The 18,393-nt window shown below is 47.5% G+C and overlaps 2 protein-coding genes across 4 annotated transcripts in view; one reads left to right on the top strand and one right to left on the bottom strand.

Annotated features, from left to right (window-relative positions):
* Nucleotides 1-9,561, bottom strand: part of LOC105565547 (ion transport peptide-like) — a 51,239-nt gene extending 41,678 nt beyond the window's left edge. For both annotated transcript variants that reach the window (XM_012018836.1, XM_012018835.1), the window contains exon 1: nucleotides 9,423-9,561. In XM_012018836.1, the coding sequence (XP_011874226.1) occupies nucleotides 9,423-9,539 (117 nt within the window). In that variant the 5' untranslated portion in view covers nucleotides 9,540-9,561. The remainder of the gene's footprint in view (nucleotides 1-9,422) is intronic.
* Nucleotides 1-18,393, top strand: part of LOC105565548 (peroxisomal leader peptide-processing protease) — a 73,988-nt gene that overhangs the window by 45,204 nt on the left and 10,391 nt on the right. The gene's annotated exons all lie outside the window — the stretch shown is intronic.

Raw genomic sequence — 18,393 nt, 5'->3', positions numbered from 1 at the left:
TGGATCTACATTTATCTCTGTGTGATAACGTGATATTTTTACGGTGCTGTCGACTAAACATTACGTAATTAGAACTGGAAGCTCACTGGTATTAATTAGGCAATATTGTAATGTTTCTACGATGTAATTTTTATTTTATACAATTTATTTGACAGTTTCTTTCTTTTTCAAAGCTTTACTCCCGTACTTGCATTTCGCCGTACCACGAATGTGATTCAATCGAATTTATCGTAGCAAGAAATTTCATACGTCATTACGTATTGAAGTCAATCGTCTACGTTGATAATCTACTATTTCCGGCGAAGATATGTGGCGTCGTTCGTAAGAAAGTTGACCTCGCCACTTATAATAACTATGCTCTTCGAATGTTTTTATCTCGCGAGAGATATCGCGATTCGGATTGTGCGCATAATCGGGGATTGTGACGAGAATAAAAAATGTTAAGAATCGCATAAAATTTACGACGTAAGTTCTTTTATAAATAACGTCGGCATATGTGAATTAAAAACATTTTTTCAGTCGGTTGAGCTCTTAGCGAACATCTGTAATAAAGTTCAAGATTTTTCAATGGATTCTCTAACAGCAGACTTGATGCCGATTAAAAGTATTAAAAATAAATTTATTATCTAAAATATCATGTTGAAACTGTCTTCTAAGATTTACAAAAACGTGTCCACGTGACTTGCTTGCAACATTAAAATTTGCACCGTAATAATAAAGGAATATAATCATACATTGATATCGAAACGTGTATTTAATCCAAGTTTATTTAAAGCGGATAACGAGAACTCAGTGATAAGAGGGATATTATTATATCTTTCATCTTCTCTTACGTCACATCTTCGCTTCAAGCGCTACGCTGTACAAAATACATATTGAGAATTGCGCGAGACTTTTACTATGACATTGAAAAATCTTAAATCTTGTTCCAAAAATCTAATCAGCGAAAGAATCTAAAAATTCACACACTGACATTACTTATAAAAGCGCTTGTGCGTTTTAAATTTTATGTGCAATTCCCCACATCTCTGATTCTTCTCACAACCTACTAAAGGCCCGGTTTTTAATTTTCTGATTAAATGTTAATCAGAGATTAGTCGACTGTCCGTCTCTTAGGTAATAATATAGAAAAAGATGGAGAGTCGAATAACCTCTGGTTTGACAGTTAACCAGAAAATGAAAAACCGGGCCTAAGGAACTTGAACCCCAGCTTTACGAGGGAGTAAATGCTTGGTCGCAACATCGGCAGGAAACTATCGTACGGGAGTGACTCATGTATACATTACAGACGATGATCTCGCAAGTCGGAAGACGCGAAGGAGAGAGAGACGGACAGGCGGCGAGAATCAAGCACGGGATACAAGCAATTCATTCATCAATGGTTTATCCCAAAGGGAATGTTGCGCGCTCGATTCAGCGTGCTTCTAGGAAACAGGAAGATACATCAGCCAGATGCCTCCTCTCCGCCGAACTCTTCTGGGTTAAGATCTATTCTGCGAGAGAGAGAGAGAGAGAGAGAGAGAGAGAGAGAGAGAGAGAGAGAGAGAGAGAGAGAGAGAGAGAAAGAGAAAGAGAGTGTATGTGTGTGTACGCGTTCTCTACCGCCCTTAACTATCGCAATCTCTTCTTTGCGAGAAGATTATCTCGCGATTCTCTCGTGAATCGATCGACGAATGACTTCGATTCGGACGGCTGGACGAAATTGCAATAATAAATTAGATTACATGACAACGGAGGTAATGAAGGATTAGAAAGGAGAAAGAGAAAAGGGAGTTCTCTGTCTTTCGGAGCAATCTCGTGGTTTTTTTTTTCCGTCAACGGTTGGCTCTCGTTGCGAAACGTGAATATATTTTCAGCGTCGTACGCGGCCACCATCGTCGACGGTCTCTTCCTCTGGGCCTTTGCCGAGCCGAGGAGAAGGCAGACAGACACACGCTCACTTGCGACCGTAGCGGACACGTACGTACGAGAGGACAGAGATGCCGAAGGTGGTGATGGTGGCGGCGGTGGCGGCGGCGACGGTGGAGAAGGAGAGCGAGAGAGAATTTCCTTTTGCAGCCTATGTACGGCGGCGGGTAGGACGCTATAAATAACCCGACAGCCTCCCTGAGAACGGAAAGTAGCTCGCCTTCGAGTTCCGTAACGAATTCCCGGGATTGCTTTCTGGATCAGTGGCCGCTCGCGCGAGCCGCGCTGCTCTCGCCCGGCGCGATTGATGAATCGCCGGCGACGAGCCTAAATTGCGGGCACGTCGGTTTCCGGTGGACCTGGACGATCGTCCAGCGATAAGCGGAAGCTGCGATCCGAAAATTTTATCGGGAAATTTTTATGCACGAGGCGAAACGTCACGTATTGATATTTCGACTGCCATACCCTAGTAGCACCGTACATTGACTCAACATTGGCCCAATACAACCAAATATTGGGCCAATGTTTAACCAATGTCTGGTTAATATCAATACACTGTGCTACTAGGGTATGCGTGCGTCTGTATTTCTTTTTTTTGATGATCATGATTGGAAATTATAGTCGTGATTATTTTCTCTCCTGTTTGCAAATTGTACCCGGCGTTGAGGATAAGCCTGTTAAGCGAAACGTAAGAGTCTGGACCAAATCCAAATATGATTCTTCAATGAAGAAGCTCCAGGCGTAGTTTGCACTACGAGCGACAAAGTGGTGGAATCATTGTTGTAAAACAAATTGATGTAAAAGATAGAATTTTTTAAATATCTCAGGCAACTGCTCGTATTGTTTCGAGTAATTATAGTTCGGTATCTATAGAGGAAAGTCTCCTATTATTAGACATGCTAAAACGAGATAGCGGAGTTTCCGCTAAAAATAGGTCATCTGTTGGTTCCACCGTGAATTTTGTCCTTGGAGTGAAGTCTGTTTAGTGGAAAATTGATCGTTAGATCGCGTATTCGTTGCGAAAAAAGATTTGCGATTGAATTTGGACGTTGAAAAGAGATTAGACTCCTATCTTATTATAGAGGACCTTCCTCTATCTCTATATCTCATATCTCGCTTTATCGGCAATAATGTCGCGAGTTAAAGGCACTCGCAGGAAGATACGAGCAAACACCTGCGCGTGAGAGCGTGCCTGTCATTCCATCGAGATCAACAGTACTCGGAAGGGAATTATCTGCCCGATGTAATTCGAAGACAGTGAGAGAGTTTGAACGAGGGCGAAAGGCGCGAGAGCCGCGGCGGCAAAAGGGAATCGTCGAAACTACGTCGCGACGGCGTGACGTTGCGTCGATTCGATAACGTCGCTTCGTTGTTTCGAAATCCATGGAGTTTGCGTAAGTGATCGATACGTTTTATTTACTTCCGCGACGCGGTCTCGTAACTGCTTGACGTTATCCACGCACGAGAAATTGTTCGTAGCTACGTCAGCGAAATCTCTCCCCGAGGAACTTGTCGCACAGATTATCGAGGCAACGACGCAATTTGCGGCGAGGTGAGAAGCGAAAAGAATCATGCGCGTTTTCCTACCGCTCGTATTACGGATGGAACTCGATCTTTTATTTGTCGGAGCCGCTGTCAGCGGGTCAAGATCACCGCCGGAATGACGTCGTAATGACGGGGGAGCCGGGTGTTCCGCGGCCGCACGGAGCGAAATCAAGACCAGGGTCCCGGCATCGCGTGCGTGCGATGCGACACGCACGTGCAATCGCAATTAATAGTCGTCGGCTCGGCGGCGGTTAATTGAAATAGTAAAAGCGCCCGAATCGGCGAGTATTACGCACGCGAGACACTCGGATTGCAGACGCGACATTTCATGCAAAATGCGAATGACCGATCGGACATTCCTGCCTATCAGCGAAGCGCGACGGAAAATGTCTCGCGTCTGAATTCAGCGAACGGATTGATTATTAACAAGAAGATAAAAAAGGGAGATGAGAAAAAATATCGAGTACGTGTATGTATCCCTAAAAAAAAAAACCTTAAGTATCTACAATCAATGTAAAAGTATAGAAAAGATTTTTTTCCAACACGCATACGCGGAACCGAAGTAAAGTGAGGTAAACGTTGTAACATGTCCCTGTATCTCGCGGTGGAAAAAATTTTACACCGCTAATCTACACTGATATTATTTCGCGTGTCGTTAAAATTGTCTCTCATTACGATTCAGTTTAGTTGCCGAGCACACGTTCGCGGTGGCAATTTGCGTAACTCCATTCACGTTCGGCGATTGACAGCGGCACACAATACGGCCGTCCGTTCCGCTCGATAAGACATGATAAGATTTAATTCGTACGTTCCTACCTACATTGAACTTCGCCGCCGCCGGTATCGAAACGCATGTGCGACGCTTTCGCAAGCCAGCAAAATGCCATACGGAGCGTAAATAACGTGGCCAACGGCCCGCCCGAGCGGCGGGGCGACGCTTCGCCCAAGTACGACGGAAACTGCGACGGAAACGGTTGATCGACCGCGTACACGCGCCTTGCGAAACGCAGTCGAATCGCCGAGGCGTTTCTTTTTTCGCGCACCGACGAAATGAGACTCGCTCTCGCGCCCGGCAACAACCCCGGCGAGCTCGCTGTCGAAACGCTATTTCTCCGTAGCGCCGTCGCGCGATGCCTCGTACGATCGTAGATGCGTCGCGCGACGCATCGTACGATCGTAGTTGCATCGCGCGAGCGCGGCGCCGCCGATCGCTCTTCAGCCGCGTTAGCTGAAACCCGAGGCCGACACGGTGGTGCGCGGCAGGCCAACCGTCATCGATGCAACGTCGATGTAACGTCGATGCAACGCCGTCAGAGACACGCGGTGACGTCGCGTGACGAAGTCGAATCGTTGCCCCGGCGTATCGGCGATACCCGCGCTCGCGAAGTCAAAGTCTCGTGGCCACGTGTTGTCGCGGCCGCCGCGCTTCATTCAGAACTTCGCGCTCGCTTGTTCTGCCGCGTGTGCATCGCGCGGGTTCATGGCACTCCGCGAAAACGACATGTGCGTTGCAGTTACGTCGCAACATAATAAACGCGTAATTTGACGTGCCATCCTGCGAGTCTTACGCTTCCGAAGGTATTTCTCAGTTTGATACGCGCACTTTTTTTACGTGCTTCGCCAGCGTTTCGCCAGGTTTCCTTGCAGGAAGCTCAATTCTCCGAGCGCCACTTCTCTCGTCTGTTCACGATCAGAAAGTAATAGATTTAAATCGTAATGCATAGGCCTCGCGATGTCTCATTTCTCTCAATTATATTTCGTCTCTCGCGAGAATTTTTTCGCCAACTTCACTCTGCCGCGGATCTTGCGCGGAAACAGCTGACGGCAGTTTTCCCGCCGCAATGTTCCCCGTAAAACGACGCGAGAGAATCAAGACCACGGTCCTGGCGCGATTCAAGCGAGCGGCGAATCCGTAGCCTCTCGTCGGATTCCTCGCGGTATCGTTCTCGCGCGACCGTGCCAAGAAGCAATTGAGGCGAATTAAAGGGACAATTAGGCGAGCCGGAGCTTCGGGCAGACAGCTGGACGCACCGAGAGTCTTCACCGACATCGGCGTCCGCATGGATTTTTACGCGCGAGACAAGTTCCACGACGACGCCTTTCGATCTTACCCCGGTCAGCCGAATGAAAAGTTGTTAACTGCCAAGAACGTTGAGTCCGAAGACTTTTGTCGCGATCAGGCTGAGGAAACTATTACTCGTTCGATCGTGAACAGGCGAGAGAAGTGGCGCTCGGAGAAATGAGCTTCCTTTGGCGGAAACCTGGCGAAACGCTGGCGAAGCACGTAAAAGAAGTGCGCGTGTCAATACAAGTTTCTTTTTTTCTGATTTTTCCTGGACTTTTGTTATCTGAATTTTGAACGGAACTTGCAGGAAGAGCCTGCCCTAGTAGCACAGTGCACGGACCCAAGTTTTAGTAGTATTGGGCCAATGTTCCACCAGTGTTTGGTCTGTGCACTGTGCTACTAGGACGATCCCTCCGGCCAAGTGACGCTCCAGCGTCCGGGAATCGTGGGCCGAAAGGATGCTCGCTGGTCCCTCCTCGCGTACGCTCATGTCGGGAGACGTGCTCGCGCCGAGTTTAAAGACGATCGCGCGATTCTCTCGCCCGTCGTCGACGCGATCTCATTCCGTTGGCTACGTCATCCGGATGAGCGGGCGAGCGACAATGGAATCGCGCAATTTCATTTTCTCCTTACTGCTAGTTTGCGACGCGTTACTTTGCGCTTCGCTTAAATCGCGGCCGACCAATTCAGCCGCGTGCTCGCGCTTAAACGATTCTCCGAAAGCCGCCGTAAATATGCGCTCCTCGCTGAGGAGGGGTCGAGACACGATGAAATGCAAGAATGAGATACCAGAGACCGGGGGGAACAAAAGTGTCCAACGAGGGGGTAATCACTAGCTAAAATGTTGTCGCACCGATTACACGATTTCATACGTTTTCATCTGGTTACAAATAATCTCATCGATAATAGTTGCAAATAATTTTATGCACGTTTCGAAATATGTAACGTTGTTGGTTGCCCCCCCTGGTGTCCAATCTGCAAGGGAAAACGGATTTCAACGCGTGCAGCTTAGTTTCAACCTCAACAGGTTCGCCCCGCGACGCACGCGTTGGTTTTCCTCCTCCGCGCGGTATTTTTTTTTTCTTTCCTTTACTTTGCTCACTACATTTTACAGTGTGCGCTAACGACACTTTGATTATCCCCTTTCTCTTATTTCCTATTTCGCGCTCGTGCGCTTACGCGCGCGACGTACTTTATTTCCCGCGCTCGTAAAGCCTCAAGACCGCGGCCGCGATAAGATCGATACGCGTTATCAAAGATCGGCGCGCGCTTAGTACCGTTTCAGAGATCTTATCTCCGACATAGGGATGTCGTAAGTTCTGATGCAAAGTGCAGCGCGTGTGCATCAGACACTTCGTGAGCATTGTGCAAAGTGCGACGTGAGTGAATGGTAATGTTTCTAGGGTACGTCCCCTAGAAACTTCCACATTCATCACGCGTCGTTACGTTATTTACATGTCATTAAGGACAGATGCTAATTGCAACTGTAAAGCTTGGCGTTTGTTGGTAAACTCGTAAAAGTACGACGGCTCGTTAATTACGGCACTCGATTTTTCGCTTTGGGCTCTACCCCCGACGGAGCCGCTCTTCGAGCAAGTAGGTCGCGGTTAGTTGCATTCTTTTTTTAAATGTATATCGGTGCCCCCCACGCGTGCACGCGTAAGAGCGCGTCGTAATATCGCAGTGACGTAACGCGCGTCGCGCGGAAAAAGCGTAAAAGTCGTGCGAGTGGACGATTGCGTCGGATTATTATCGGCTCCTCGCGATTCGGTTCCCATTTGGCACGCGCGCGACCGGTTTCGCAACGCTCGTCGTAACAACGCCGGCGATCGTCGCCGCGGTTACCGGAAAGCGCGAGCCCCGGCAGGAGAGGCACAATTCATTAATAAAACACCGAGCATACGCGGTCCATAACAGTTTTTTTTTTGGTTCATGTAACGAGTGCGACGAGCGGCTCGCGGTTGTTAAGTAATGCGCGCGTTGCACCGCGTATGACCTGAATTGTTTATGCAGACGGTCGTCTTGCATTGAATCTGCGAGAGTAATTTATCTGGATGCAGATGAGGCCGCGTGCGCGCGCTTTTTCCTCCTTTCTCCCCGTTTCTTAAGTAACGGAGCCTTCATTCGAGGGAAATCAGAGGTAATTTTCTCGATTGGCTTAATTGGTCGTTTCTTATTTTAAGTATTCAACTGGCGAGATCGCCTACGTAAGTTCAGCGATTCATGAGCCATGTGGAAGGATCTATTTAACCCATGCAGCCGTGTGCAACTAAGAACGGCCGTGCACACATATAATTTTAAATTCTACAGCACAATGCTGCTATAAATATTGGTCTCTTAGAGACCCGACCCGGCGGAGAAACTGTTTATGCAAATACCCGAGCGTATTGGATTTCTAATGTTAAAAGAGAAATGGAGCAAGCCGTACTGTCAATTAAAACCGAGACATTTAAATCACTCGGTAGTTCATGACGTCGTCGATTAATACATTTTTCCCCCGTGATCTTTCAGTAAATTTTTAGTTACGCCGCCTCGAAATGCATCAACAAATACGTGTTTGCGAAATAATCTTTTCAATTCGACGTGCGCGTAAAGCAACGTTAGTCTACTTTTCAACAGGTCTATTTATCGAGCTAGCGGAAGATCGGATTTTAACTGATATTCGAAATATTTCATGTCAAGTACTTCGGAGTACTTGGACGGAAAGACCGGTTACGGCAAAAATAACTAAAATTAAAATTAGGCTATTAGGAACTAATCTTTGATTTTTCACCTACGACCTGACAATGGTGTCGAGATGTTGGAGGAAGGGGGAGGGGAATAGGGGATACTTAAAAATCGCGTCTCGTCAGTTCTGTGTACGACCGACAACCTTAAACGGCGCGCAGTTTAAAGTCGAAACATAGACGCGTAGACAACATCTTTATACTGTTACTGCGACAAATATTATCACATGTCTCGGTGGTCGAATTGGTGAGACACCCGTCTGGAGTGTAGGGAGGTCCAGGTTCAAACCCTGGCTGGCTGAGGTAATATTTTTCGCAATAAATTTTCTGCATTGACAGAGAAACCAACAAATGTGGCCAGCTGTGGTCGAATAAAATTTGGAATTTTAGTATTCTACTGGCAATGAGGAACTAATCTAAAATTAAAATGTTGCCGTATAAATGGCAGGGGCACCCGAGTCGAAATTTTGGTACTATTTTCACACTTTTAAGGATAATTTACACCTACTTAAGCTGATCTAGACACTTACACAGACCAGCGATAACCTACTTTGACATTATATTCTTTAGTTCTCCCTTGAAGCTTCAATTCTAAACATTTACTTTAGCCCCTACTTAAAAGGACCGACTTTAATACTAAATTGGCCAAGGTAGAAATTTCCGACACTATCAGTTTTAAAGTAGGAGTAAATTTTGTACTTTCAGTTCGACCCCTTTTACCGTCTTAGGTCCTACTGTACAATAGAATTAAAGGTTCAACATAGGGCCAAAATTTCGACTCGGGCATCTACATTGTTTTGTGTTGCATCCACTAGGTTTGCTGCACAAAACGCATATAGTTGTCTCCACTACTTATAATACGGGTATGACAACCACAGATATAGCTGTCCCAAATAGTACTATTTATTGGGGTTGCGCCAACCCTAATTAGACATGTAACCATATCGGTCTCTCCGTATGGTTTTAAAATAAGATTTTTATAAAGCAGCTTTCGAGGGTCGATTTTGAACGATTTTTAGAACAAGTCCACTTTTCTGTAGAAACAAAGATTTCGTTCTAATGGAAATGATATTGTCCTCAGGGTGTCTCTTAATAAAAATGGCATTTATCCGCCGAACGGTCGCTCACAGGTGTAAGAGCTGCATCCGTAAAAGGCACAGATCGTTTGAGGCACGTACCATGTCCAGATCCTTCCGGCGAACGCTGGGTCTCCCGATGGCCACGCAAGAATAATTCCTCGACGAGATCTCTCCGATCGTGTCCGGCGTCCTTCTGATCCGTGCGTCGCGACGCATCGCGTCTAATATACACCTCTCTACGGGGTGTCCACGGCGTTTGTACCCCCGTCTTCGCCCCCCGCGCTCGATCCTCGTCAACGATCGCGTTATCGCCGCCCTCTTACCACGCTCGTAGCCGTGTGCCGCTATTACTTCCACCGCACCACGAAGATGCCCCAATTGTGCGATCCGGACAGAAATAGAGTCTGCAATCTTCCGAGTAATGAGTAACCGCCGTCTACTTTTTCTTACGTCGTCGAAGGCGAGCTTCTTGATCTCGTTTCAACCCCGCCCCCCCCCCCCTCCCTCGCAGCATCCGTCCTTAGGGGTATTCCACTCCGCGAGGAGCACAACACGTGCGTTCGCTCCGTCCTTCCTTCTGTTTACCTAATTTACTCGCGATGATCCCTTAATGCCGCGACGCTCGGTGGGTGTGGGTGGATATTAGCTTTATGTGCAGAGAAGCGGATAATCAGCGGCAATTTTAGGGCACACGTGGAGACCGATGCCGCGATGCAGGATTGTCTCGTCCACGTGCCCGCGCGTTCGCGTCATCCCACTTCTCGCGTATGGACTTTTCGTCCCGGACTTTGGCTGGACAGGGGCTTCGGGATGGACGCCAACGACAAAGGGGGTTGTTAACGTCGACGTGCGAGCCCACGAGCGTGCTATTTTCGTTGCGCTAAAAGGATACACTTTTGAAAGAAATATATAAATAGGCGGTATATAAATATATTTTTTTGTGTTCAATCATGCGCACACAGTGCAAGTGTACACGTGTGCGTCTCCTCTTTTTCCTCGGCGACGACTGTCCTGTAATCGAGGTTCGTCTTTATTAGTCACGCGACGTGAGGAATAAATCCATGTATTTGACATAAATTGAACGGCCCGCGTCCCTTCAAATCTGGCAAATCAATTTTATTCAGTCTCTGACACGTAACGCTGTCATTACGCTATTTTTACAAAAAAAAATATATGTGTGTGTAGAAAGGGGTAGATTTGAAGCTTCCAAATGTTTCGCAACAAAATTCCAAATTAACGAAAGAAACTTTCAATTTACGGGCTATCGGTAACTGTGCCTAAAATTATGTCTGACGAATCACGTCACTGAAAAAAAAAGTTCGCTACCGTAGAAAATCATGATTTACTAAAAATATTTTGCTGCATTAACTATAAATTTCTAAACCACAGCAAACGCTTGCTGTCGCACCTAATAGGCACATCAGTAGCAAAGTATTAGCCATCACAACTAAATATTAGCTAACATAAGACGCCCGTCACGGATTGAGGGAGGTCCCGGGTGCGAATCCTGGCTGAGGTAATATTTTTCGCAATAAGAATAATTTACAATACGGAAAAGGGGGGCATTGAATGCTAAATGTAGCATCTAAAAATACTAAGCGTAGCATTTAAAATATAATTACAAATCGTTTATCGATTTGAACATGTGAATTTGCTGACGATAATAACTCCACGCGTAAGATAACTGCGTTATGTTCGAAAAGAAACAGGCGCGTGCGGGACAAAGGTGGAAAGAAACGGTATATGAATTTACATTTTAATAAATTACAAGTATAGGCTACCTACATCTTGCCTTAGACCCGCATTAGCCGTTTTCTATATGTTGTTTAAATATTAGCTGTTCATATTTTACAACTGCAATTTAGTTACCACGTGCGGTTTTTAGCTACGGCGGCTACATTTTTGTTTCCGTGATGGCATAATTAGAAGCGGCAAAAATAATACGAGCTCGAGAATACTCGTGCGTTCTTACGTGCTTCATTCGTTCGAGGATCGTCTGACATCCCGAGCTTGTCCTCGCTGACGGGGAACTCGCGCAAGTTGCGAGAATCGCCTATCCGTGTTTTCCAGCAATTTCATAGCGACGTCATAATGAGATGATTGATATAGCCGACCCTTAAGGAACGTAGATTCCCATAAGCCAATCTCTATCACGCGACCGGCAAAAAGTCCCGAGATCGACAGATAAAAAGGACGCGCTGTTCTTGTATGACTAATCGCCTGACGTGGACCACTTTTGCACCAAGTGCACTTCGATCTTCGGCAAAAACGTCCTACTGAACTGCCATTTCCGAAGTTGCCGTCGCGTGTGAGGTAACGTACGTTCTTGGTGTTAGAGAAATCGCGAGGTGCGTGTCCGCATTTGTATATATACATTTGCATATGTAAAACCGCGTTTGTTAATGTAATGACACACGAGCTCGAACGTGTTAATTCCGTTCGATCGAGACGAGAAATTAGAAGTTCCACGAATTAGCACTCGTCCGGTAAGTGCAGAAATAACCGTGGACTTCGCGCGGTACGGCACGTAATACCATTCCGGTCATTTTTCCTTTTCGGAGATTCCGAGCTCGTTCTTCTTGGTGATAGAAGTCCAATGTTCACTTCTACCAACGTGAATTCATTTTAATTCTGATTTAATTAATCTCTTTCTAGCTCTAAGAATTGGAAAAAGATAAAAAGTAAGTTAAATCGGGATTAAGGTTAATCTACGTTGGTGGAAACGGGCGTGAAGCCCGTATCAGACCTGCGGATTGAGATTGAGATTAGATTGAAATTTGACCAATTAGAGTAAAAAAGTCACTAAACTTGAGATTAGTAAACTTTACTCTGAGTGGTCAAACTTCAACCTAATCCCTAATCCTAATCTCAATCTCAATCCGTAGTCTGGTACGGGCTTGAGACATCGTCAGAGAATGTCGCGAAGACGAGAGAACGCGAATTCCGCGAAATTTATTCACCGCAGAAGAATGGCTGCTTCCAGCTTGGGAGAGAAATTCTGTTATCTAAAGAAATTCAATCGGAAGTTTCGTACGAAATCGCGAAAAAGTAAATGTAACGTATCTTATTTCCTGGTATTCTCAGTGCGCAAGCAAATACTTGTGAGTTTACGACGGCAACGCCACAACTGCGGGGAAATACGCGTTCAGAGTGGAGAATCGAATCCGCGTGCTCTCCTCGCGGATTCGCGTGGCGTCGACGTCCTTGCCGATTCTGCGAAGCATCGCGGGGGAAGATTCCGCCTGGGAATCGCGCGTGTTTCCCGCGCGGCGTGCGCGCGCGGTGAAATCGCGGCGGTTTTGCGAGCTGCCGAGACGACGCGCAGCCGCGATTCAGCCCGCGTGTTGCATAAATTCATCGCACGGAGAGCCTTTCCAATTCCTGGCATGTTCCTGTACCAGCGGCTTCTGTGCCGCTTCTCGGCCGCCCGGGTACACACTCTGCAAGCAGTTAGGTGCCAAAGCTTATTTTACAATGGACGCAAGACGCTAAGTCACGATGCAAGAAATCGACCAATCAAGATCAAATACGAGAAGAATGACAGACTGTCAGTGACCGATTTCTTGCGTTTAGCGTTCAGAATAAGTTTTAGGCTGGTTCTACAGTAGACGCAGCAAGTCGCAAGCTGCAAGAAATCGGCCAACGACAGTGTAACTATTCTTCTCAACTTTGGCTGTGATTGGTCGATTTCTTGCGGCTTGGACTTGCTGCTTGTATTACAGACATAGGACGCTAAGTCGCAACGTAAGAAATGGACCAATCACAGTCAAATACGAGAAGAATGACCGACTATCATAGGCCGATCTCTCGCGTTGCGGCTTAGCGCCTTGCGTTTTGCGTCCATTGTAGAATAAGCTTAAGAGTTTCTGCGTCGTTGCGACGCGCGGCTTCGGTCGCGACGTCGTTCGCACTCGCGCACGTGCAACCGGAAGAGATCTCTCTAACCGCTAGTTGTTTCGTTAAATATTTGCCGCGCGCAAATAGAAAATTAAGACGGGACTTTCCAACGTTCCGCGAACGCTATTGCGCTACTCTCCTCGCGTATCATCCCCTGATGGTCGTCGCCGATTCGTTATTCGGCTGTTCCTCGCGCCTGTCGCCGCGGTTTTTCCGCGAGGGCAGAACTCGATCGACGGGCAGAACCGCGCGAGTGCGCCGCGCATTCCTCGCGATGAAATTACTCGGCGGCTATATATAGATCGGCCCCGCGGCCGTTCCTCTATATATCTTATTATGGTAAATGAAAGTCCCCCGGTGGTGCGGCCATACCGGAACGATAGCTGCCATATGGGAAGCTTTTAGAAACGCGCGCGAGCTGGCGAGTTATGCGCGGCGATACGGGGCCTCCCGTGCGTTACGTCGAGAAGGAGCACAGTTTAATTCCCATTCACTCGCCGAGGCGAGCACGACGCGCGCATGACGATAAATTCAACGAACGCGCGAGCGGCCGAGGTTGAAATTCCGCTCGCGCGATGTACGGCTAAGGACGTGACGAGCCGCACGTATATCCGTGGTATAGAAATCGCCGGGACCACTGCCAATCGCCGGGACCGGTCAAGTGTCGAGAGAGGATCGATTATCCCGAGCGAGAGAGACGCTTCTCTCCTTTTCTCTCGGTGGCGAATGTTTGCGCTTACCCCGCGACTGATGCCGCAGAAATACGCGTTATTTATAGCGGAGAGCCCTGGGCGAACGTGGTGCGTTACGCTAATCCTACCGCAAACGGACTAACCGATCGCTAAGTGGCACAGCGGCGCTGCTGCCCGTTGACTACTATCGGCCGCGAACGATCTTCGCAAACATCAACACTTAGATCCCGCCCGGAGCAGCTCTAACTCTTAATTAGCTGAATCAACCCCGGCTCTGGCCACGTCCTAGTCGTGGTTTAGGTTTCACCGACCTCGATATTAACGTCGCCTCGCGAATCTGGACGTCGCGTAAAGAACCCTCTAGGGGGGCGGGAAAGGGGACTGGGTCTCCGCTGGAAGACCAGCTCGGTCCTACGTTTCTCGGGCTCTCCTAGAGTAGACGTATCTCATGAATCTCTGATGGAACGCCAAGCGTAATCGCCGATTACCATTGCTCGTAATGACGAGAGGTATCTTGCGGACCAGACGAGATGCCGCCAACGATCGCTGCGAACGACGTGGCGTGTGTTCGCCATCGTCGGACCCACCGAGGCCAAGAGAGAGAGAGAGAGAGGGGGGGGGGGGAGAGACCGTCGCTGCCAGGCACACTGTACAGCGCGGTTGTACGTGCATGCGCGTACGCGAGCGAGCTCTCGTTTTATTTGATTTCTGCCGCCGCTGCCACGCTGTCTAGGCGACTAGCTCGAGCTACGTTCTACTCTCTCCTTCCCTCTCGCTCCGGTTGCGCACCTCCCTCGCCCCGCGTCCCCGCGCGTACACGCACACTTGGTCTCTTTCACTTCATTTGCTTTACTTCGTCTTTACCACGTCTTACCCTGCGCCTCTCGGTCCCGCTCTCTTCTTTCTCCGTCTTTCTTTTTCCCTCATGCTCCCCATCCCACCTCTCCTCGTTCTCTATCTCCGTTTCCTTCCTACTTCTCCCTTTTGCAACATCCTTCTCCCCGATCCCGTCTCCTTTTTTCCCCTCAACGTCTTTCCCCCTGTTCCTCTTTCTGCAGAAGTTTCCCTCGCCTCTCCACGGCGCGCGATCGCGGCCCCCCTTGTCGTCAGCGTTCTCTTTCCAAGATCTCCGCAGATATAAATTCCATCGAGCTCGAACGTGCTTTAAAGATAACTCTAAATAATTCTATGAGACCGAATGTCTTTTTTTAGCGATACGCATTCATTTATATTAATACGTAAATATTGAAAGATAATGCTAAAAGACGATATCCCGGGTGGCGGACAACTCGCCGAATAAAAGCAACCGGCTCCGAAGTGACTTCGAAACGGCTCTTCGAACTTCTACCCCGCTCTCTTTCTCTCCCTTTCATCCCGACACTCAACCGCCATCGCTCGTTTTCCGTTCGTTAAGATGCCGCGGCAAGAGCGAGGACGATTTCTCGGTAAGATAAGCGAGAGTCTCCTCTCCTGCCGCATCCTCACCTCTCGCACCTGCGAATCTCGTTGTGGGGCCCCTGTTCTCCGCGTCTCCCTGCTCACCGTAGATACGCTCTAACACCCGGAGAGAGACCCAGCTGGCAGCTGGTTCGGGTGACGGAGGCCTCCTCGCTCCCGTCCCAGGCCGTTCTCCAGTTGCAGCGCCCGATGACGTAATCAAGGCCACCTGATATCACGCGAGAGCGTCAACGTCGCGCATTGTTGGTGAGCCCTTTGGCGATTCGCGGAATAATAATTATCGCGCGGCGGACATTTCTGCTATTATCCGCCGGCCATACGTACTCGCCAAAAGTCGATCAGTGGATTATCGCTGAAGACAGTCAATATAGTCACTGATTTACAGTTATAAGTATACCGCTGCGAGTTTCAGTGGTATATTTACAACGCGTCTACAGTGCGTGGAGTAAGCCTGGAGTGAGGAGTAAATCAATTTTATTTCTTACTCCTGCTCTCACACTTATTCTCGGCGAATCGGAACGCGATCGACCTGTGTTGCGAATATTTAAAAAATCGTGCCTGTATTTTAGCCTTCCCTACACCAAAAGCTAAAGGCTGGTCTACAATACATGGAGTAAGCTGGAGTAAGGAGTAGGAGTAAGGAAATAAATCCATTTTATTTCTTACTCCTACTTCAGCTCTTAGGCTTACTCTCGGTGAATCAAAATGCCATCAATCATTCAGTGTTACAATTATTTTAACAATCATGCCCGTATTTCAGCTTCCTTACACCAAAAGCTAGAAGTTAGGGCTCTCCCTTACTCCTTACTCCACGCTTACTCCACGTATTGTAGACCACGCATAAAGGTTCTGGTTCTCTCTTACTCCTTACGCCAGGCTTACCCCACGCATTAGACGACGCATAAGTGCCCAATCAGTGACTATTGTTTTCGGTGATAATTCACCGATTGACTTTTAGAGAGTAAGAAGAACAGAATCTTGAATGGGAAAGAAGTCGAAGGAGAAAGTACTGCTGATGGATACGCACACCTCTCTACTCAGGCGATCCCGATAAAACGATTCCGACTGATTTCTGATCAATTTCATCGGCCCCCGACGTTCGCATCGCGGAACAACCGTCGCGTTTTAAAATAGCTTTCTACACGGCACGGGCGGTTTTTCGCGAGATGCTCTTCCGCGATAAGGCAACGATAGGATTGCCAGTGAGGTATCGGACCTGCCGATCGTCGATCGAGCGGCGGGACGGCGGATAAGTCTTTGATCTCGGTGCTGTATCGATGATTGCGAACTCCCCGGAGAACGGTCCGATGAAAAGGAAAAGAAAAAAGAATACAGAACACTTTATCGAACATGTCGCCAGTCGGCGCGGCGTTGCCCCCTTCTCGATTCTTCGCCGAGTCGTGTCCGCGCGATACTTGTGGGAACAATAGCCCATTATCATGGTCCACAATGCGATCTGTGCGCGCGCGCGTAAAACTGCGGGCGATATCGAGGGTCCTACGCCGAGAGGAGGCGGCGTAGCGGCGAATCGTCTTTTTCTTTCCGCTCCTCTCTCTCGTTCCCGCTCTCGATTCGAATTGTGACATATGCGGGATGAAACTTTGTCGCACCGCATGCCGCAACCGCGCGTACCATGTTTTCATTTTAATATTTGTTACGCAGCACCGCGTGTAACCAATTATTTTTCTTCCACTCTTAGTGGCTCGTGTAATTTCTGTATTTAAGTTTTCAAGGAAGAAACACTACAGATCGCGAAAGCCAATACGACGCGTAAGTTCACCTGGCACTTTTTTGGCGGGGAATTTTTTAATTGCCAGAGAGAGAGAGAGGGGGAGAGAGAGAGAGAGATTCGCGATAAAGTTGAGATCTCTGAAATTGATACCGTAATTTATTTCTTCTTACCGAAGTACGCGGGCCCCTTTCACGCACACAAAGAATAATCTCGTGCGCGCTTTCACATCGAATCGGGTATTCGTTAAATGTCGCTTAAACTTTCGAACGAATGTATGGCAATTTCTCGGAGACGTCCCGCGAACGCTCGCCCGCCGATCGGGACGCGCTCGCCGATTGCCTCGGCTCGCGAGCGATACCGAGTGAAATCGTTAATTGAATTATGAAACCGTCGCTGCGATTACGCGAAAGCGCGTTTTCTGCTCGAGCGACCGAAAAACCCCGAAGGAAAAGCAAATAGGGACGGAGAGCGGGTCTCGCCCCGTAAGGAAACGTTCGAGACGTCGTGACGACGAGAGACACGCGGCTATTTATAGATCCTGCTGAAGGCGAGCATATTCGTCCTTGTGTATCAAGGCTCCGAATTCATTTTTTCATTAGAATTGTTGCGCTTCGCGCACGTACCGTTGCATTTTTCCGATATCTTCCTCGAGTCTGCAGCGAGCCGACAGTTACGACTGGCTACCCTTGCGACGTCTAAAACGATCCTTGAATCACTGCACCCTCGGAAAGAATTTCTGTTACCGAGACAAAAAAATATTCTTGGCACATTTATATTTCTCACAACCTCCTTTAGTATAAAAATAAGACAATATAAAAATAAAATCAATAATTCTTATTCTCCTCTGTCGAATTAAAAAAGATTGACTTGTTATATTGAGACAATAGTAACTTCATATTATTCTTGCGTTTATAGTGATTTTTATTGATCGTATCTGGCAATTTTAATAATACAGAAAATTTATTGCGAAAAATATTAAAAATATATGCCTCGGTGGTCGAATTGGTTGAGACGCCCGCCTAGAGTGAAGGGAGGTCCAAGTTCACACCCTGGCTGAGGTAATATAATATTTTTCGCAATAAATTTTCTGTATTATTAAAATTGCCAGATACGGTCAATAAAAATCACTGATGTTGAGAACGTTCTTTTTTAGATGAATTTGTTTTTTCTGCAGCTATACACGCTTCGTTAAAAATGTGCAATTAATAAGATTTAAATGAAATGAATTGAAAGAAATTAAGAAGCATGTAGAACGAAAGGGACAATTTGAAAATTAGAAACGTTTCAGGTC

The sequence above is a fragment of the Vollenhovia emeryi genome, unplaced genomic scaffold, assembly GCF_000949405.1.
Source record: "Vollenhovia emeryi isolate VEMERY1.0 unplaced genomic scaffold, V.emery_V1.0 DF939151.1, whole genome shotgun sequence".
NCBI classification, from domain to species: domain Eukaryota; kingdom Metazoa; phylum Arthropoda; class Insecta; order Hymenoptera; family Formicidae; genus Vollenhovia; species Vollenhovia emeryi.
This window is presented reverse-complemented; position numbering and strand designations above follow the sequence as displayed.